This window comes from Calonectris borealis, chromosome 24 (genome assembly GCF_964195595.1).
Source record: "Calonectris borealis chromosome 24, bCalBor7.hap1.2, whole genome shotgun sequence".
NCBI lineage: Eukaryota > Metazoa > Chordata > Aves > Procellariiformes > Procellariidae > Calonectris > Calonectris borealis.
Genome location: NC_134335.1, coordinates 7,942,631 through 7,964,308, shown reverse-complemented (window position 1 = coordinate 7,964,308; position 21,678 = coordinate 7,942,631). Strand labels below are relative to the sequence as shown.

At 56.3% G+C, this 21,678-nt stretch overlaps 1 protein-coding gene across 2 annotated transcripts; it reads right to left on the bottom strand.

Annotated features, from left to right (window-relative positions):
* Nucleotides 1–12,198: 12,198 nt before the first annotated feature.
* CHEK1 (checkpoint kinase 1) lies at nt 12,199–21,518 on the bottom strand. 2 transcript variants are annotated; one of them, XM_075173113.1, is made up of 12 exons: nt 21,377–21,518; nt 19,285–19,508; nt 19,113–19,177; nt 18,969–19,038; nt 18,052–18,240; nt 16,774–16,878; nt 16,599–16,694; nt 16,409–16,517; nt 15,055–15,232; nt 13,508–13,639; nt 13,321–13,422; nt 12,199–12,443 (listed from the first exon to the last, which is right to left on the bottom strand). In XM_075173113.1, the coding sequence occupies exons 1-12, from the start codon at nt 21,439–21,441 to the stop codon at nt 12,348–12,350; spliced, it is 1,431 nt and encodes a 476-aa protein (XP_075029214.1). In that variant the 5' UTR covers nt 21,442–21,518; the 3' UTR covers nt 12,199–12,347. The 2 variants fall into 2 exon arrangements, with proteins under 2 accessions (XP_075029214.1, XP_075029213.1); XM_075173112.1 differs by having other exon boundaries at nt 16,409–16,694; nt 21,377–21,442.
* Between the last annotated feature and the right edge of the window lie 160 nt (nt 21,519–21,678).

Sequence of the window (21,678 nt, the reverse complement as noted above, 5' to 3'; positions counted from 1 at the left end):
AGGGAGGAGCAAACAGCCCCGTGCAGTATTTGTTGGGTTTCTCAGGGCATTGGGGTTACCTCCAAGAGGAGCCTGGACCTGCTGGAGGTGGGACAGACCTCACTGCACCCCCTTGGTAGGTTCTGAGGGTGATAAGAGGTCTTCATGGTTCCCAGGACCTCCCCAGCTCCCTTCTGTCCCAAGGCAGACCTGGGCTGAGCCTCATTGTGGGTTGTCTCCAACCACATCTCCTGGATGGACCTCAGGGTGATGTTGCAGGTAGCTTGTCTCCAACCACGTCTCCTGGATGGACCTTAGGCCGATGTTGCAGATAGCTTCTCCCTGGTCATGTCTTCATGATCTGGATGAACTTCTGACTGGTGTTGCACGTAGCTTGTCTCCAGTCCTATTCCAGGCCTTATCTCCAGGGTGGACCTCAGACCAGCGTGCGTAGCTTCTCCCTGCTGTTTCCAGCCCCATCTCCTGTATGGACCTCAGATCAACATTACAGGTAGCTCATCTCCAGCCCTGTCTCTAGCCCCATCTCCTGGATGGACCTTGAACCTACATTGCAGGTAGTTTGTCTCCAGCCCTGCTTCCAGCCTTCTCTCCTGGTTGGACCTCAGACCTATGCTGTATTTAGCTTGTCCTCCATGCCATCTCCAGCCCAGTGTCTTGGCTAGACCTCAAACCAATGTTGTAGGTTGCTTGTCTCCATCCCTATCTTCCCGATGGACTTCAGACCGATGCTGTAGGTACTTTCTCTCCATCCCTATCTCCCTGGAGGACCTCAGACCGATGCTGTAGGTACCTTCTCTCCATCCCTATTGCCTGAGGGACCTCAGACTGATGTTGCAGGTACCTCCTCTCCATCCCTACCCTCCTGAAGGACCTCAGACTGATGCTGTAGGTACCTCCTCTCCATCCCTACCCTCCTGAAGGACCTCAGACTGATGCTGTAGGTACCTTCTCTCCATCCCTACCTCCCTGAAGCACCTCAGAATGCTGCTGCAGATACCTTCTCTCCATCCCTACCCTCCTGAAGGACCTCAGACTGACGCTGTAGGTACCTTCTCTCCATCCCTGCCTCCCTGAAGGACCTCAGAATGCTGCTGCAGATACCTTCTCTCCATCCCTACCCTCCTGAAGGACCTCAGAATGTTACTGCAGCCCACCTCCACCTTCTCTGAGCTCCCCAAACCCAACCCACCACCTCACCTTGCCGACAGCGCCCATCCCCAACCCCGGCTGGACCCGACTTGTGGTGGATGCCCCTTGAGGAGCCAAAACCGTGGCGGAGGGAGAACCGGAGCCAGGCGGAGGGGATGGAGCGCCTTCAAAATTGACACCATATGGCTGTTCCTTATCCCCGGGCCCAGTAAATAGGTCTTTCATGCTGGGCCGGTTGCCATAGGAGCAAACACGCAGGAAATATCCCAGATAACTCGAATAGTGGTGAAAACATATGTTTTGGATAAAACCCGGCAGAAAATCGCCCTCTTTAACCCCTCCAAGGCGTTTTACCCGCACGGTTTTAACCCCTTTCCCCCCCCCCCCACATGCACAGGGTGGGGAAACTGAGGCACGCCGGCTCCCCGTTCCCTTGTCACCCGGCGGTGGGAAATCTGATGGGTTTCTTGCAATGAAGCGCAATCGCTGGCAGGTCCCCGGCGGCGTCTCACCTCCTCCTCCTCCTCCTCCTCCCCGGAGCCCCTTATCAAGACGGATGGCTGGATGCAAGGCCATGCGCTCGCTCCGCAAGCATTTCGCTTGGATTTGCCAAGGAATTTGCTTTGCTTTTCCTTTTTTTTTTTTGCTTTTTTTTTTTTTTTTCCTTTTTTTCCCCCCTTCTTTTTCTTTCTTTTTCCAGCCTCGGCCGAACCTTTCCTTATCGCATCTGGCGAGCAGCGGGCCCCCAGCGCTCCCCCTGGCCGCTCTCCAAGCACCGAATGCAAAGCCGCCAGCCAAGCTGCCGCGGCGTGGCCAGGTCTCCCAGCGCCGTGGCGTCCCCGAGCAAAGCGATGGGCCCTCGCGCTGCGCTTGCTCTCAGGGAAGGGGAAACTGAGGCACGGAAAACCTGAAAACTGCTGCGGGTGTCCCTGGCTCCTACAAAGTAGCTTCGTGCATCCCTGTGTGCTGCAAGCATCCCTGCACTCTGCAAACATCCCTGCATGCTGCAAGCATCCTCGTGTGCTGCAAGCATCCCTGTGTGCCACAAATAGTCCCATGCACTGCAACGTCCTCGTGGGCTGCAAGCATCTCTGCGTGCTACAAATATCTCCATGCACTGCAAATATCCTTGCATGCTGCAAACATCCCCGTGCACTGCAAGCATCCCTGCATGCTGCTGCAAACACCCTCGCATGCTGCAAACATCCCTGCATGTTGCAAATATCCTGTGTTGTGAGCCTTGCTGCATCCTGCAAGCATCCCAGCATGCTGCAAACATCCTCATGCACTGCAAACATCCTTGCATGCTGCAAGCATCCTCGTGTGCTGCAAGCATCCCTGTGTGCCACAAATAGTCCCATGCACTGCAACGTCCTCGTGGGCTGCAAGCATCTCTGCGTGCTACAAATATCTCCATGCACTGCAAATATCCTTGCATGCTGCAAACATCCCCGTGCACTGCAAGCATCCCTGCATGCTGCTGCAAACACCCTCGCATGCTGCAAACATCCCTGCATGTTGCAAATATCCCTGTGTTGTGAGCCTTGCTGCATCCTGCAAGCATCCCAGCATGCTGCAAACATCCTCATGCACTGCAAACATCCTTGCATGCTGCAAGCATCCTCGTGTGCTGCAAGCATCCCTGTGTGCCACAAATAGTCCCATGCACTGCAACGTCCTCGTGGGCTGCAAGCATCTCTGCGTGCTACAAATATCTCCATGCACTGCAAATATCCCTGCATGCTGCAAACATTCCCATGTGCTGCAAGCATCCCTGCACACTGCTGCAAACATCCTTGCATGCTGCAAATATCCCTGCACATTGCAAACATCCCTGTGTTGTGAGCCTCGCTGCATCCTGCAAGCATCCCAGCATGCTGCAAACATCCTAATGCATTGCAAACATCCTTGCATGCTGCAAGCATCCTCGTGTGCTGCAAGCATCCCTGTGTGCCACAAACAATAGTCCCATGCACTGCAACATCCCTGCGGGCTGCAAGCATCCCTGTGAGCCACAAATATCTCCATGCATTGCAAATATCCTCGCGTGCTGCAAACACCCCTGTGTGCTGCAAGCATCCCTGCACGCCACTACAAACATACTTGCATGCTGCAAATATCCCTGCACATTGCAAACATCCCTGTGTTGCGAGCATCCCTGCATGCTGCAAACACCCTCGCACGCTGCAAGCACCCTCGCGTGCTGCAGACATCCTTGCACATTGCAAATACCCCTGTGTTGTGAGCCTCGCTGCACCCTGCAAGCATCCCAGCATGCTGCAAACACCCTGGTGCATTGCAAACATCCTTGCATGCTGCCAGCACCCCTGCGCTCTGCAACACCTCCTAACGCCTATTGCCGGGAGGAGACATCGCTGCTGGGTCTCTCCAGAGATGAGCAACCCCACGGCGCAGAGTCCACCCCAAACCCTGCACCCGAGAGGGGCGGGTGCCACCCTCCCAGCAGCCCTGCCCCTGTAGCAGGACAAGTCAGGGCACCTTTGGGTGCTGGGCTAGGGAAAATTTTGGGGAGTGCTCGGGAGGGTCACGGGCAGGACTTTTGCATAGAAGGGTTGCACCCATAGGGTGCAGGTAGGACCAAACCGAGGGGATTAGGGAGAAAAAACTAGGATGAAGCAGCAAGGCGCTGCGGGGCCGCGGCACCGGGGCGATAACCTGGGATTTCTCCTGGTGCCGTCGTGTAAATATTGCTGACGGGAGGAATGCGCGGGCGCGGAGGAGAAATCCCCTTCCCCAGCCGGGCACCGCCTCGCTCCTCCCTCGCAGCGGGTATCAGAACCCCTCCAGATGCTTTTTTCCCCTCCAATCCTCCGGTGCAACTTTTTCCCACCTTTATTTTGGTGGGTTGCATGTCCCTCATGAGGTGCAGCATCCCCGCCACCCGCTGCATCCCCGCCACCCGCTGCATCCCCGCCACCCGCTGCATCCCCGCCACCCGTTCCATCCCCGCCACCTGCTGCATCCCCGCCACCCGCTGCATCCCCGCCACCCGCTGCATCCCCGCCACCCGCTGCATCCCCGCCACCTGCTGCATCCCCGCCACCCGCTGCATCCCCGCCACCCACTGCATCCCTGCCACCTACTGCATCCCCGCCACCCGCTGCATCCCTGCCACCCGCTGCATCCCTGCCACCCGCTGCATCCCTGCCACCTACTGCATCCCCGCCACCCGCTGCATCCCCGCCACCCGTTCCATCCCTGCCACCCGCTGCATCCCCGCCACCCGCTGCATCCCCGCCACCCACTGCATCCCCGCCACCCGCTGCATCCCCGCCACCCGCTGCATCCCTGCCACCTACTGCATCCCCGCCACCCGCTGCATCCCCGCCACCCACTGCATCCCTGCCACCTACTGCATCCCCGCCACCCGCTGCATCCCCGCCACCCGTTGCATCCCTGCCACCCGTTCCATCCCTGCCACCCACTGCATCCCTGCCACCTGTTCCATCCCTGCCACCCACTGCATCCCTGCCACCCGCTGCATCCCTGCCACCTACTGCATCCCCGCCACCCGCTGCATCCCTGCCACCCGTTCCATCCCTGCCACCCGCTGCATCCCCGCCACCCGCTGCATCCCCGCCACCCGCTGCATCCCCACCACCCACTGCATCCCTGCCACAATCCCTGCCACCCGCTGCATCCCTGACACCCACTGCATCCCTGCCACCCGCTGCATCCCTGCCACCTACTGCATACCTGCCACCCATTGCATTGCTGCCACCCGTTGCATCCCTGCCACCCATTGCATCCCTGCCACCTGCTGCATCCCTGCCACCCGTTGCATTGCTGCCACACACAGCATCCCTGCCGCACACTGCATCCCTGCCACCCGCTGCATCCCTGCCACCCGCCGCATCCCTGCCCGCAGCTGCTCTGCAGATGCAGAGCCCCGCTGCAACCCCAAACTCATTTTCCCTCTTCAGCTGCTGGTTTTGGTGTCCCCCCCCCCCTTTTTTTTTTTTTTTTAATAACCTTTCAGTGCATCTCCCCACCTCCCCCTCCCCCCCCGCGCTCTATTAGGGCTTTGTGAGGTTTAACAAAATAAACACGGCCAAACCGTAACCCTCCTAACGCGCTGAATCGCTGGAAAAGCCAGAAGAGCTTCGCAGGGCGGCCGAGAGCTCGCGGCGAGGCACCGCCAGGCCCCTGAGCTGCTCAGCCCTCCAAGCAAACCACGGCAGATGCCATCAATTTAATTTTCCCCCCCCCCCAGTTTTTTGGACACGTTTTCCAGCGGGGTCCGGTCCTCGCACCCAAACCCCTTTGCCCGAGGTGGGTGTCGGTGGGTGCTGAGCCCGGCGAGACGATGCTAAATCAAGGAGGGAATGAAGCGACGAGATAAAACCCTCCAGAACGATGGAGAAAAATGCATTTTCCCTGCCAGACCCCCTCGTTTTCCTCCTCTCCAGCCCCAAAAATCCCAGCAGGGACCAAACGATGCTCCAAAGCCACTTAAAGGTGCAGTTCCCCGCCCCCGGGGGGGTAGTTTTGCCCCTTCATGGCCTGGTTTTCCTCTTCTCCCCCCCCCCATGCTCAGCTTGCTCCATGCCTGGGGGTTGCAAAGTAGCGGAGGGGATTTTGTTGTTTTTTTTTTTTTTTTGGGGGTGCTTTGGGTTTTTTTAGGGTGGTTTGGGGTTTTTTTTTTAAGGCGTTTTGGGTTATTCGGGGTCCGCTCTCGCCGGTTCTTTCTCCCCACCCTGCCCAAGAATGTTTCTGCTGATATTAAACCCGACCCGGAGGCATTTCGAAGGAGCCGACTTCCTCACCAAAAAAATGACCTCAGCCTGCCTGGTTTGGAGCTTTTTTTTAACCTTTTTAAAGCATTTTTCTCCTCTCCTGCCCATGGGGCGAAAGGCGTCGATGGGACTTCTCACCCGTGGCCCCGGCGTCGCCGCCGGGCTGCGTCCTCGGTGCCAATTCCCCAATTTTGGGGGATATTTGCAGATTTGAACTGCAAATTCCAGTTTTAACCTGCAAATTCCAGTTTTAGCCTGCAAATTCCAGTTTTAACCTACAAATTCCAGATTTTCACCTGCAAAACCCTTCTCTGCCGCTGGCAGGAGGATCCAGGGGCCAAAACCCCCCCTTGCACCATCCTCCAGGCACTCGATGACCTGCAAAACCCATGTCCCCGATAGAATAAGAGGGGGAAAAAAAGCCCAAAGAAAAAGCTGACGTTGCCCGCGATGTTTTCTGGAAGGGTTTTTTGTAGGAGTTTCCTTAACAGACTCCTCTGCATTTTTGCTTTTATTAACGTGGCGGCTTTCCCGAGGCTGCTGCGATGGTTTTGCAAGAGCTAAAACATCTCCTGAGTTAAAAATCCAGCCCCCTCCGGCACCTCCACAGTGGAATCGATGAGGAGAAAGGAGGGAGACACCGATTTAGAAAGGGAAAGGCTGGATTTGGGTGTTTTCCGATGGAATTGCTGCAGCTTTAGGGTTTTTTTCTTAAATTAATATTTGCTGCGCTGGAGACACCGAGCTGATGGAGGCAGTTCGGAAAATAGAAATGCTTCTGCAAGAAGCAAAGCCCTTGGATTGCCGGTCCCCCAAAGGCCGATGTGAGCGGGAAAATTCCAGATTTGCCCCTAAAAAAACAAATGAGGAAATGTTTCTGCCATCTTTCCCTGCTCAAAGTGGTGCATGGGCATCCTGGAGCTGCATCTGCATCCCACATCTGCATCCTGCACCCCACATCTGCACCCTGCATCCCATATCTGCATCCTGCACCCCACATCTGCACCCTGCACCCCACATCTGCACCCTGCATCCCATATCTGCATCCTGCACCCCACATCTGCACCCTGCACCCCACATCTGCACCCTGCATCCCACATCTGCATCCTGCACCCCACATCTGCACCCTGCATCCCACATCTGCACCCTGCATCCCACACCTGCACCCTGCACCCCACATCTGCACCCTGCATCCCACACCTGCACCCTGCACCCCACACCTGCACCCTGCATCCCACATCTGCACCCTGCACCCCACATCTGCACCCTGCACCCCACATCTGGACCCTGCATCCCACATCTGCACCCTGCACCCCACATCTGCACCCTGCATCCCACATCTGCATCCTGCACCCCACATCTGCACCCTGCACCCCACAGCCTGTATCTGCACCTTGCATCTTGCACCCTGCAACCTGCACCCTGGATCCTGCACCCTGCACATGCTCCATGCATCCCACTTCTTGCATCCTGGGTCTGCATCCTGCTTTTGCATCCCGTATCTGCATCCCGCACCTGTAGCCCATGTCTGCACCCTGCAGCCCATATCTGCAGCTTGCATCCTGCAACCCAAATCCTGCATCTGCACCCTGAGCCCTACATCTGCACCCCACATCCCTGCATCCCATGTCCTGTATCTGCAGGATACAGCCTGCACCGTGCACCTCGCTTCTCGCATCCTGGAGCTGCACCCTGCTTTTGCATCCTGCACCCTGCATCCCAAGTCTTGCATCCCACATCTGCATCCTGCACCTATATCCCATGCCTGCACCCTGGATCTGCACCCGGTGGCTCACATCTGCAGCTTGCATCCTGCATCCCAAATCCTGCATCTGCACCCCAAGTCCTGCACCCCATGTCCTGCATCTGCACCCCGCACCCCACTTCTTGCATCCTGGAGCTGCATCCTGCTTTTGCATCCAGCACTCTGCATCCCAATTCTTGCATCCCAAATCCTGCATCTGCACCCTGAGCTCTGCATCTACATCCCACGTCCTGCACCCCGTGTCCCGCATCTGCACCCTTCATCCCACATCCTCCATCTGCACCCGCATCCTGCACCCACACCTGCATCCTGCCTCCCCACCCTGCACCCCCACGTTGCACCATCCCACGCCCTGCACCTGCACCCCAAACCCTGCATCTGCATCCCGCACCCGCACCCCTGTCCCGCTGCCAGGACCCTGAGGACCGGACCACCCTCACCAGGGACCCCCACCCCACCCAGGGACCCTATATAAGGTCCTTGCTGGGCTGTGAACCCTATGGATGCATCCTGGCTGCGCCTTATCCCCATCATCCCCTCACCCACAGCTTAATTGCAATTAAAATAATTTGCAAGGCCGGATTGGCCCTGTCCAGTCCTTCCTTCCAGCTCCTTCCCAGCCCCAGCCGGGCGTTTCTCCGGAGCACTTGTGACATGGGAGAGCGGCATTCCCAAACCGGTCCGTGCTGGGATGAAGCAGGGAGGCTTCCCCATCCGCGGGGGCTCCGTTCCCCTCCCCGACTCACGGCCCCGGCACATCTGGCGGGCAGATGTGGCCACGCGGCCGGGCTCTGCCTCCCAGATGGGGGACGAGCGGTGAAATCCCTGTACGAGATTCGAAAGCCATAATTTTTCCTTGGAAATTTGCATTTCCCGGCTCGTTGCACGCACTCCCCATCTCTGGGGGTGCCGCAAGATCCCTGTGCTCGGCCGAGCCTGGGCCGTGATGCGCTGGGGCTGGACCATCCCTTGTCCTGCACCTGCATCCCCTATCTGCACCCTAAATCCTGGTTCTGCATCCCACGTCCTGCATTTCCCACCCCACATCCTATATCCCACGTGCATCTGTACCCTAAATCCTTCTTCTGCATCTTAAATCCCACTTCTGCATCCCACGTCCCGCATCTGCGTCCCACCTCCTACGTCCTACATCCTGCATCCCACCTCTGCATCCCAAATCCCGCTTCTGCCTCCCATGCCCTGTACCTGGCATCTTTCATCTGCATCTTAAATCCCGTTTCCCACATCACCTGTCCTGTATCCCACCTCTGCCTCTGCATCCCAAATCCTGCATCTGCCCTTTCATCCCATGCCCTGTGTCCTGCATCCCACATCTGCAGCTGCACCCAAGATCTGCAGCCCCTCTCCTGTGTCCTGCATCCGTGTCATGCGTCCTGTGTCTGGAAACCTGCATCTGCATCCTAAATCCTCCACCCTGCATCCCGCATCCTGCATCTGCATCCTAAATCCTCCATCCTGCATCCCGCATCCTGCATCTGCATCCTAAATCCTCCGTCTTCTATCTGAACCCCCAATCCTGCATCCTAAATCTCCATCCTGCATCCCACATCCTGCATCTGCATCCTAAATCCTCCATCCTGCATCCTAAATCCTCCATCCTGCATCCCGCATCGGCACCCGACATCCTCCATCCCGCATCCTGCACCTACATCCTAAATCCTATGTCCCGTATCTGCATCCTAAGTTCTCCGTCCCGCATCCTGCATCTACGTCCTAAATCCTCCATCCCACATCCGCATCCTGAATCCTCCATCCTGTGTCCTGCATCTGCATCCTAAATCCTACGTCCCCCATCTGCATCCTAAATCCTCTATCCTGCATCTTGCCTCTGCATCCTGAATCCTGCACCTACATCCTAAATCCTCCATCCCACATCCGCATCCTGAATCCTTCATCCTGTGTCCTCCATCCGCATCCTGAATCCTCTATGCCGCATCCTCCACCTACATCCTAAATCCTATGTCCCACATCTGCATCCTGCATCTACATCCTAAATCCCCCATCCATCTGATTCCTACATCCTCCATCCCACGTCTGCATCCTAAATCCTCCGTCCTGCACCTACATCCAAAATCCTACGTCCCCGAGCTGCATCCTAAGTTCTCCGTCCTGCATCCTGCATCTACGTCCTAAATCCTCCATCCCACATCCGCATCCTGAATCCTCCATCCTGTGTCCTGCATCTGCATCCTAAATCCTCTACCCCGCATCCTCCATCATCTGCATCCTAAATCCTCCACCCTGCATCTACATCCAAAACCCTACGTCCCCGATCTGCACCCTAAATCCTCTATCCCGCATCCTGCATCTGCATCCTAAATCCTATGTCCCACATCTGCATCCTGAATCCTGCACCTACGTCCTAAATCCTCCATCCCGCATCTGCATCCTGCATCCCGCATCCTGCATCTGCATCCTAAATCCTGTCCCACCTCCGCACCCTCCATCCCGCATCCCCCACCTACACCCTAAACCCTCCCTCCCACCTCCGCGCCCTGAATCCTCCATCCCCCACCCCCATCACCGCATCCCTCCCCCAGCATCCCTCACCCCGCGGCCCAGGATGCTGCCAGGAGGCCCGAGGGACGGCAAAATTAACCTGCGCCCGCCCGAGCACCATGAATTTGTGATGAGGAGGGGGGGGGCGAAGCCTCCCGCGCCGGCGATAATGTTGGTTTAAGGCATTTTGCACGCTCCGGTGCCTCTCTGAGAGCGCCTTGTCCCCAGCGGGGCCGCACAATGGGCGCTTTCAGGGACCCGGCCCCGCGCAGCCCCCTTTTTTTACCCGGATAGATTTTAAAATAAATCTTTTATCCCCCTAGAATTTCCACCCTCGAACCCCCAAAATAGAAAATAATCCTCCCTCCGGAGCAAAGAAAAAAAAAAAAAAACAAACCAACCAACCTAAAAAATTGGGGTGGAAAATAATTCCCGTGGGATAATCGAGCCTGGTTAACGCGCGAGACCAAGGCGGAGCGCGAGCCGTGCGCGGCCTCTGCCAAAGCATCCCAGGGGGGAAATGTGCCCCGTGACCCCCCAAAAATAACCTATTTACGGCCGGTAATAGATGAAAAAAGAATTTGTTGCTAAAGGGGAGGCTTTTCCCTCGCAGCCTGCAAGATGAGACCCACTCATGCAACGAATTGTGTCCAGCCTCGCAACCCCCCCCAAATCCTTAATTCCCAAGGCATTCCCAAAGCTTTTTTATGTGGTTTTTTTTTTTTCCCCCTTACAAATATAAATTCCTGGGGGGAGTGAACCAGAAAACCCTGTATTCAGCCTAATTATCCCTCCCGGCCGCAATCTGTGATCTCCGGGACAATTAAAAGCGCTTAATCCCGGCTGAAAAGCAAACAAGGTCGAAGGCGGCGTCTTCCTGCTTCCCCCTCGCCCGCTGCCGGGGTCTCGCTCCCCGGCTGCAATATAAATATGCAATTAAAAAATCGCCGCTAATTGCTTCACCGAAGGGGGGTTCTCACCGGAGGAAAAAAAAAATAATGGGGAAAGGGATATTAAAAAAACTAAAAAAAAAAAGGGGAAAACAAGTAAAAAGAGCGTTTTCTACCCCAATAATTAAACACTGATGCAGCTTGTGGAGAAATTGTGGAGGTGTCACAGGGTTTGCACCCCGGGGTGGGTTTTTTTTTGGGGGGGATGCTCTTTTTTGAGGGGGGGGAAGAGGTTAATCCCCGGCTCTCCTCTCTCGCTCCAGCGCTAACAACCCCTGGCAGCTCTCAGCTCGTTAGCCCTTCCGAAAAGCAATTAGAGAGGTTGGAAAATGAGGGCAGCTGCTGCCCTGAGACGGGGCAGGAAAGGGGGGGGCGGTGGGGGTCAGCCCCTAAACCTTGGGGGGGTCGGAACGGGCGGGTTTTGGGCTGCACAGCTCGGCGGAGATCCCGGAGTGGGTTTTACACTGGCTGAGCAATGCTGCGCCATCAGTAGGTTTCAGAGTGAATGGCATCAGTAGGTTTCGGTGTGAACAGCATCAGTAGGTTTCAGCATGAATGACATCAGTAGGTTTCAGAGTGAACAGATCAGTAGTTTTCAGCGTGAACATCAGTAGGTTTCAGAGTGAACGAGCCCCACGCTCGTTGAGATCCCCAAAAAATTGCAGCCAAAACACCCCCCAAAATACGGAATAAAATGGGTTATATTGCACCAACGCAGAGCAGCCCCCCGCATCCCCGGGGAGGAATTTTGGCCGCAAATCTCAGCATCACCGCTGCAGGTGGGGGGCTGGGCTGGACGGAAGGGGTTAATTGGGGTAACGAGGCAAAATGTTGCCGCTGCCCCTTTTTGGGGCGAAAATAAGCTGGGGGGGAGGAACTGATCCCTAATTGCTATTTTTTATTTAATGCCTTTTTAAATTGCTGGGTTGTGGAGCACCCCAGGGCCCCCGGTTTGCATCGCCTCCCCCCCTCAGCACCCTGGATGCACCCATCAGGCCAGCCCAGCACCCTCCGTTGGCCGCGGCAGGATGGGACCCATTGCAGCAAGCGGCATCGCTTTGTCCCCCCCAGGGCTTTATTGAACCTTTAAAACCTGAAGCGCGCCGTCGGTCGCCTTCACGGCGTTCGGGTGCTGCCGCGGGAGCCCCGCCAGGAGGAAGAGGAGGAAGAGGAGGAGGGGGAGGAGGCAGGTGGGGTGCAGGGGGCTCAGGTAGCGGGCAGCCAGACTTTCTGGGTGCTGACGATGTCGCTGAGCTTGCCCTTGATTTTCAGGAAATGCCTCTTGAACTCCAGGCCGTCGCCCTGCGCGGGGAGAGGTGGGGGGGGGGGGGTTGCATCGACTCGCACCCACCTTGCACCGCTTTGCATCACCTCGCGCCCGCCATGCACCGCCCTGCGCCCGCCTTGCGTTGCTCCGCACCGCCTTGCATGCGCTGTGCGCCGCCTTTGCATTGCGTTGCAGCCACCTTGCATTGCTTTGCACCACCCACCGGGCACCGCTTAGCACCCACCTTGCACTGCTTTGCATCGCCTTGCACGCACCGTGCACCACCTTGCACCCACCTTACACTGCTCTGCACCACCCTGCATGCGCTGCGCCACCGCCTTTGCGTTGCGTTGCAGCCGCTTTGCATTGCTTTGCATCGCCTTGCACCCGCTGTGCACCACTTTGCAGCCACCTCGCATTGCCTTGCACCACCTTGCACCCACCTTGCATTGCTCTGCACCGCCTTGCATGCGCTGTGCACCGCCTTTGCATTGCGCTGCAGCCACCCTGCATTGCTTTGCACCACCTTGCACCCACCTTACACCCCCCAGGCACTGCCCTGTGTCTCCTTGCACCCATTTTGCATCTCCTTGCACCCATTTTGCATCTCCTTGCACCCACCAACACCGCCTTGCACCCAACCTTGCATGGTCTTGCATCACCTTGCACCCACCTTGCATGGTCTTGCACCCACCTTGCACCCACCTTGCATGGTCTTGCACCCACCTTGCACCCACCTTGCATGGTCTTGCACTCACCTTGCATGGTCTTGCACCCACCTTGCACCCACCTTGCACGGTCTTGCACCCACCTTGCACCCACCCTGCACGGTCCTGCACCCACCCTGCATGGTCTTGCAAGACCCTGCATCACCTTGCACCCACCGTGCACCCGCCCTGACCCCCCGCTCACCTTGGAGAGGCGAAAATCCACCAAAATCTTGCTCTCCATCTCCACCAGGTTCACCTTGAAGATGAGTTTGTTGTTCCTCCTGTCCGTGGTCGAGATGGTGACCTGCAAAACGACAGCAAAGGAGGGGGGATCCCCCAAATTGCAGATGGGGGGTTCCCACCCCGCGATTTTGCACCCCAATCCCTACCTGGTTCGTGCAGCTCTTCTTCCAGCCGTACCCCATCTTCTCACAGACCTCTTTCAGGGCGCGGTAAGAACCATCGGCGTCCAGTTTGGTGAAGAAGCGCGTCATCCGCTTCACCAGCCGCTGCCACGGGCTCTGCCGACCCCCAAAACCGGGTTGCAAAGGTTACAAATCCCGCAAAGCTGCAGCCCCAGCTCTGCAAAAGCCCGGCCTTAAGAGGATAAATATTGCAAAGCTGCACCCCCTGATGGTAAATGCCCCGAGTTGCATCTCCCAGGTTGCAAGAGAAATATTGCAAAGTTGCACCCCAAATATTATAAATACTGCAAAGCAGCATCCCCAGCATTGCAAAGTTGCTCCCTAATATTACAAATATCGCAAAGCTGCTTCTTAATCTTACACACATAATGCAAAGTTGCAGCCCAAATGTAATAAATCCTGCAAAGTTGGACCCCGATGTTACAAATCGGACGCAAAGCTGCAGCCCAAATACTGCAGAGTTGCACCCTGATATTGTAAATGCTGCAAAGCCGCACCCCAAACATTGCAAAGTTGCATCCTGCTACTATAAATGATGCAAAGTTGCACCCCCAATCCTGCAAAGTTGCACCCCCAGATGATAAACACTGCAAAGCTGCACCGCCAATATTGCAAAGTTGCTCCCTGATGTTATATATACTGCAAAGTTGCTCTCTAATGTCATATATATAATGCAAAGTTGCACCCCAAACATTATAAATACTGTAAAGTTGGACCCCGATATTGTAAATCGGATGCAAAGCTGCATCCCAAATACTGCAGAGTTGCATTCTGGTATTGTAAACGCTGCAAAGCTGCACCCTAAACATTGCAAAGTTCTATCCTGATACTAAAAATACTGCAAAGTTGCACCCTAAATACTACAAAGTTGCACCCAGAGATGATAAACATTGCAAAGTCACATCCCCAATATTGCAAAGTTGCACCCTGGTATTATAAACGCTGCAAAGCTGCACCCTAAACATGGCAAAGTTGCATCCTGGTACTGAAAATACTGCAAAGTTGCACTCCAACTACTGCCAACTTGCATCCTGAGATGACTAATATTGCAAAGCCACATCCCCAATATTGCAGTTGCTCCCTGACATTACAAAGCTGCATCCCAAATACCGCAAAGTTGCACCCTAAATATTGCAAGGTTGCATCCCGAGATGATAAACCTTACAAAGCTGCGCCCCGAGACGAAGAACATTGCAAAGCCGCATCCCCAATATTGCAAAGTTGCATCCTGGTATTATAAATGCTGCAAAGTTGCACCCTAAACATTGCAAAGTTGTATCCTGGTACTGAAAATACTGCAAAGTTGCACCCCAAATACTGCAAACTTGCAGCCTGAGATGACAAATACTGCAAAACCGCGTCCCCGATATTGCAAAGTTGCATCCTGATACTATAAACCCTGCGCAGTTGCACCCCGAATACTGCGAAGTTCCACCCCGCTGCAATAAAACCCGCAGCGCTGCACCCCAAATACCGCCAGGCGGCCGCCGCAGCCCCCACCCGCGCAGCACCTGCGAGGAGCCCGGGGTGCCGAGGAGCTGGCTGTTGACCAGCATGTGTTCGGGGCAGGCGGGCTGGGAGAAGCTGATGCCCTGCACCAGTTTGTCGATGCTGGCCGCCCCGCTCTCCCAGAGCGCTGCGCCGGTGCCGGGCTCCGGCTGCGACGTGGAGTAGGTCGCCTTCTCCTCGCTGCAACGCAAGGGGAGACGGGACGTTAGGGAGGCTCGTGCAAAGGGGAGGCGGCAAGGATGGGGAATCGTGGAGATATTGGAGGACGGGGATTGCACCGCTGTGGGATTTTGCAGGATTTTGGAGGCTCGTGCATACGCCAGCGGGGTAAACACAGGCTTGTGCGTGGTTTCCCCCAAACCACCTCCTGGTGAAAACACAGGGAAAGCCCCGCAACGTGCAAAGAATTGCAAAGCGCAAAGACTTGCAGTGTGCAAAGCCCTGCAGTGGGCAAAGCCCTGCAACGTGTAAAGCCCTGCAACGTGTAAAGCTCTGCAACGTGTAAAGCTCTGCAACGTGTAAAGCCTGGTGGCACGTAGAGCCTGGAACCGTGCAAAGCCCTGCACCCTGCAAAGCCCTGCAGCGTGCAAAAAGCCCTGCAACATGCAAAGAATTGCAAAGTGCAGAGCCTTGCACCCTGCAAAGCCTTGCAGCGTGCAAAGCCCTGCAACGTGTAAAGCTTTGCAACGTGTAAAGCCCGGCGCCATGTAAAGCCCTGCACCCTGCAAAGCCCTGCACCGCGCAAAGCCCTGCACCATGCAAAAAATTGCAAAGTGCAGAGCCTCACACCCTGCAAAGCCCTGCAGCGTGCAAAACCTGGCGGCATGCAAAGCCTTGCAATGTGCAAAGCCTTGCACTGTGCAAAGCCCTGCAGCGTGCAAAGCCCTGCAACACCCCACGACGTGCAAAGCCCTGCACCCTGCAAAGCCCTGCAACATGCAAAAAATTGCAAAGTGCAGAGCCTTGCACTGCGCAAAGCCCTGCGGGGGGGCAAAGCCCTGCGCCGCGTAAAGCTTTGCAACACGTAAAGCCTGGCGGCATGTAAAACCCTGCAACGTGCAAAACCTTGCACCACGCAAAGCTCTGCAGCGTGCAAAGCTCTGCAGCGTGCAAAGCTCTGCAGCGTGCAAAGCCCTGCAGCGCGCAAAGCCCTGCACCGCGCAAAGCCCTGCAGCGCGCAAAGCCCTGCAGCGCCCCACAACGCGCAAAGCCCCGCACCGTGCAAACGTGCCGGAAAGCTCCCGTTTCCCCCAGAGCAAGGAACCCCAGCGGCCCAAACAGCAACGGGGCGACTTGCAGCGCCCCAAGCCTGCGCTTGCAAGGCGGGGAGGGCCGCAGAGGGGAGCGGAGGCTCACCCGAGCGCGCTCTTCACCGGCGAGAAGTCCATATCGGAGCGGACGTGCTTGGAGAAGCCGCCGGGGGAGTCGGTGACCCCCCCCGAGGACACGCGAGCCCGCTTGACGCCTGCAAAGGGACGAGACACCCAATAACGCCCCCCCCCCCCAATTTGGGGGGGGACGAGCGCGCTCCCCGGCGGCCCCTTACCCTTTTTGAGGGGTTTGCTGTACCACCGGTCCTTCTTGATGTCGGGGATGGTGATCCTGGCCGCCGGGCTCTCCGTCAGGATCTTGTGCAGCAAAGCTGGGGGAGACGGGGGGGGGGGGGAGGAAATTTTGATTGCCGGCGCGGCGTCGGGCGCCGCCGGGTGCCGGTTGCTTACCTAAGGGTGCCGAATCGATCTTTTTCCAAGGCGGGAGGTAGGTTTTCCTTTCCTTCCAGTCGCTGTATTCCTGGCAGCTATCGCTGGGCTGGTCCCAGGGCAGCTCTGCCGCAGGAGAAAACCCGCTGCGTTATTGCACCGGTGCAGAGGGGAAAGGGGGAAAATGCAGCCAAGGAGGCAGCGCAGCAAGATTTGCACGGAGAGGTTTTGCGAGGGGGGGGTGTGGAATAAAGACCGGTTCTGCGTGGTTTTAAAAGGGGGCGACGTGCAAAGGCGCGCAGCGTGTGAAGGCGTTGCAATGTGCAAAAGGTGGCGTGCAAAGGTCTGCAATGTGTGAAGCCCTGCGGCATGCAATGCCCTGCAACGTGCAAAGCCCTGCAACGTGCAAACACCCTGCAACGTGCAAAGCCCTGTGGCATGCAAACACCCTGCATCGTGCAAACACCCTGCATCGTGCAAACACCCTGCAACGTGCAAACACCCCGCAGTGTGCAAAAGTGCCCCACAGCACGCAAATGCCCTGCAGTGTGCAAAAGTATTGCAACGTGCAGAGCCCTGCAACATGCAAACGCCCTGCAGCGTGCAAAGCCCTCTGGCATGCAAACACCCTGCAACGTGCAAGCACCTTGCAGTGCGCAAATGCCCCACAGCATGCAAAAGTATTGCAATGTGCAAAAGCCCAGTGGCATGCAAAGCCCTGCAGCATGCAAATGCCCTGCAGCGTGCAAAAGTATTGCAACGTGCAAAACCCTGCGGCGTGCAAAGCCCTGCGGCGTGCAAAGCCCTGCGGTGTGCACGAGCACACAGCAGCACCGACTACGACAGCGCGGCGATTTTTCGTGCAAGGCCGCGGGCTCTGCATCACATGGATTCCCCCCATGCATTCCATACCTCCCCCGTGCATCTCGTACACCCCCCTCACACATCTCATACATCCCCCCTCTGCATTCCCTACACCTCTCCCTATGCATTCCATACCTCCCCTTCTGCCTGCCATACACACACACCTCGCACATCCCCCCCCCCCGACTCCTATGGGCCCCCTCCCCATCTCATACACCCCCCGTGCACTCCATGCGCCTCCCCCTATGCATTCCATACGCACCCCCCGCCCCGCATTTCATATACCCCCCCTCTGCGGTTCAGATGCGCGCCCTCTGCAGCCCCGGCACCCCCTTCGCCCGCCCCCCCGCATTTCACGTATGTCCCTCGAGCATCTCATACATCCCCCCACCTTATGCATTCCATAGGTCCCTCTATACATTGCAGGCGGCCCACCTCCGGCCAGCATGGCGGTCAGCACCACGCCGCAAGCCCAGACGTCGACGGGCTCAGCCCTGAACTCGGGGCGCCGCAGCAGCTCGGGGGCCACGTAGGGCAGGGTGCCGCACATCTTGTTGAGCAGCCGCTCCCGGCCGTTGTGTTTGAAGACGGTGGCCAAGCCGAAATCGGAGATTTTCAGGTTCTCTGGGCCCAAAATCAAATTAAATATTCAAATTTAAAAAATTCAAATTAAATATTCAAATTCAAAATTCAAACTAAATATTCAAATTCAAAATTCAAACTAAAAAATAAAATTAAAAATTAGAAATCAAATTAAATATTCAAACAAAAAAAGTCAAATAAAAATTCAAATTAAACATTCAAATTAAAAATGGAAATTAAAATTTCAAATTAAAAATTAAAAATCAAATTAAGTATTCAAATAAAAATGTCAAATAAAAATGTCAAATTCAAAATTCAAAATAAAATTAAATAATCAAATCAAATATTCAAACAAATGTCAAATAAAAATGTCAAATTCAAAATTCAAAATTCAAAATAAAATTAAATAATCAAATCAAATATTCAAACAAATGTCAAATAAAAATTCAAATAAAATATTCAAATAAAATATTCAGATAAAAACGCAAATTAAAATTTCAAATTAAAGATTAAAAATAAAAATAAAATTAAATAATCAAATTAAGTATTCAGATAAAAATGTCAAATTAAAAATTCAAAATTAAAAATTCAAATTAAAAATTCCAAATTAAAAATTTCAAATCAAAAAGTCAAAATTAAAAAGTCAAAATTAAAAATTTCAAATTAAAATTTTCAAATTCAAAATTCAAAATTCAAAATAATTAAAATTCAAATTCAAAATTAAACTTAAACGGGGGGCGGAGAGGGACTGCGCCGTCCCCCCTCCCCACCTCGCTCGTCCAGCAGCAGGTTCTCCGGCTTCAGGTCGCGGTGGGTGATGCCGATGCTGTGCAGATAGACCTGGGGGGGGGAGAGAAGGGTCAGCGCCGCGCGGGGGCCGCCGCCGGCACCGCTGCCATCGCCGCCGCACTCACCACGCCGGCGATCAGCTGCTGGAAGAAACGCTGCGCCTCCGGCTCCGGCATCCCGATATCCGGCTCTGCGCGAGGGGAACAAGAAGGGGAAGAGCAATTCTCCAGCGTTTAGGGATTAATTTTTTAATGCGTTGTTTTATAGAAAATAAAAGGTATTTTGAAGCGGGCGCACCGATGCGGTCGAAGAGCTCGCCGCCGCTGCAGTACTCCAGGAAGAGGTATTGCGTGGCACCTTCGCGCCGGTGCCCGTAGAACTTGACGACGTTCTCGTGGTTGAGCATCTTGTTGATGCAGATTTCCTTCTTGATGTTCTCCGGGCAGTCGGCCGCGCGCTTCATGTCCACGATTTTCACGGCCACGGCTTCCTCGGTGCGGCGGTTGACGGCCAGCTGCACCCTGGGGCGGGCGGGGGGTCAGCGGGGCGCAGAGCGGGCACAAACGCTGCCAGGGGAGAGGGGCAGCGGGCAGGGAAGAGGCAGGCGACGCAGGCGGCGTGCAGGGGTTGCGCGGTGGGCACGCGGGCGACGGGCGTATGCTGCGCGTGCAACGGGCAAGCAGTGAGCACGCAAGGGGCACGCAACAGCCAAGCAGCAGGCAAGCAGCGGGCATGCAATGGCCATGCAGCGGCCATGCAGCGAGCAAGTGATGGCCAAGCAGTGGGCGTGTAAAGGGCATGCAATGGCCAAGCAGCGGGCAAGCAAGGGGCATGCAACAGCCAAGCAGCAGGCAAGCAGTGGGCATGTAAGGGGCATGCAATAGCCAAGCAGCGGGCAAGCAGTAGGTGCATAAAGGGCATGCAACAACCATGCAGTGGGCATACAAGGGGCATGCAACAGCCAAGCAGCGGGCAAGCAGTAGGTGCATAAAGGGCATGCAACAACCATGCAGTGGGCATACAAGGGGCATGCAGCGAGCAAGTGATGGCCAAGCAGTGGGCATGTAAGGGGCATGCAATGGCCAAACAGTGGGCAAGCAGTGCATAAAGGGCATGCAACAACCATGCAGTGGGCATACAAGGGGCATGCAACAGCCAAGCAGTGGGCAAGCAGCAGGCATGCAATGGCCATGCAGCGGCCATGCAGCGAGCAAGTGATGGCCAAGCAGTGGGCATGTAAGGGGCATGCAATGGCCAAACAGTGGGCAAGCAGTGCATAAAGGGCATGCAAGAACCATGCAGTGGGCATACAAGGGGCATGCAATGGCCAAGCAAAGGGCAAGCAGCGGGCAAGCAGTGGCCACATAAGGGGTACGCAATGGCCAAGCAGTGGGCACACAAGAGGTATGCAACGGTCAAACAGCAAGCATATAAGGGGCATGCAATGGCCAAGCAACGGGCAAGCAGTGGCCACGTAAGGGGCACACAATGGCCAAGCAGTGGCCACACAGTGAGCACACAAGGGGCACGCGATGGGCAAGCAGTGGGAACACAAGAGGTATGCAATGGCCAAGCAGGGGGCAAGCAGTGGCCACATAAGGGGCACACAATGGCCAAGCAGTGAGCACAGAAGGGGTACGCGATGGCCAAGCAGCGGGCACATAAGGGGCTTGCAATGGCCAAGCAGTGGTCCAGCAGTGGGCACACAAGGGGCATATGATGGCCAAGCAGTGGGAAGCAGTGGCCATGCAGTGAGCACACAAGGGGCATGCGATGGCCAAGCAGGGGGCAAGCAGTGGCCACATAAGGGGCATGCAGTGGGCACACAAGGGGCATGCGATAGCCAAGCAGTGGGCACATAAGGGGCATGCAACAGGCAACCAGCGGGCAAGCAGTGGCCACATAAGGGGCACACAATGGCCAAGCAGGGGGCAAGCAGTAGCCACATAAGGGGCACGCAATGGCCAAGCAGTGGGCACACAAGGGGCACGCAATGGCCAAGCAGTGGGCACACAAGGGGCATGCAACAGGCAACCAGCGGGCAAGCGGTGGGCATACAAGGGGCACGCAATGGGCAAGCAGTGGCCACATAAGGGGCACACAATGGCCAAGCAGTGGGCAACCTGCGGGCGAGCAGTAGCCACATAAGGGGCACGCAATGGCCAAGCCAGGGCAAGCGGAGGGTGCACAGCGGGTGTGCAAGCGGCCCACCCCGGGGCCAGGCCGGGGTGAAGCCGGGCAGGCAGCGGCTCTGCAGAGGGCGGGCGAGGGGCGGGCGAGCAGCGGGGGGCAGTGGGCGTGCAAGGGGCGTGCAAGGGGCGCGCCCCGGCAGGCAGCAACCCCGGCCCCCCCCCCCAACCCACGCACCCCCCGGCCCCGCCGCACTCACTCCCCGTAGGCGCCTTCGCCCAGCGTCTGCACCAGGTCCCAGTCCTCCACGAAAGGCACCGCCATCCCCGCCCGCGGCCCCGCTCCCGCCACGCCGCCCCTTCTTCCCGCCACGCCGCCCCTTCTTCCCGCCGGCGCCACCGCGCCCCGCCCCGCCCTGCGCGCGCAGGACGCCTGGGTCCCTCCCCTTCCCCTCCCCACCCCCCCAGCACGACCCAGCCCCACCGCCAAGTCCAGATTTTCACCCCGATCGATTAAAAGCAAGCTAAAACGCCCCCAAAATCCCTCCCCCAGCGGAATTGG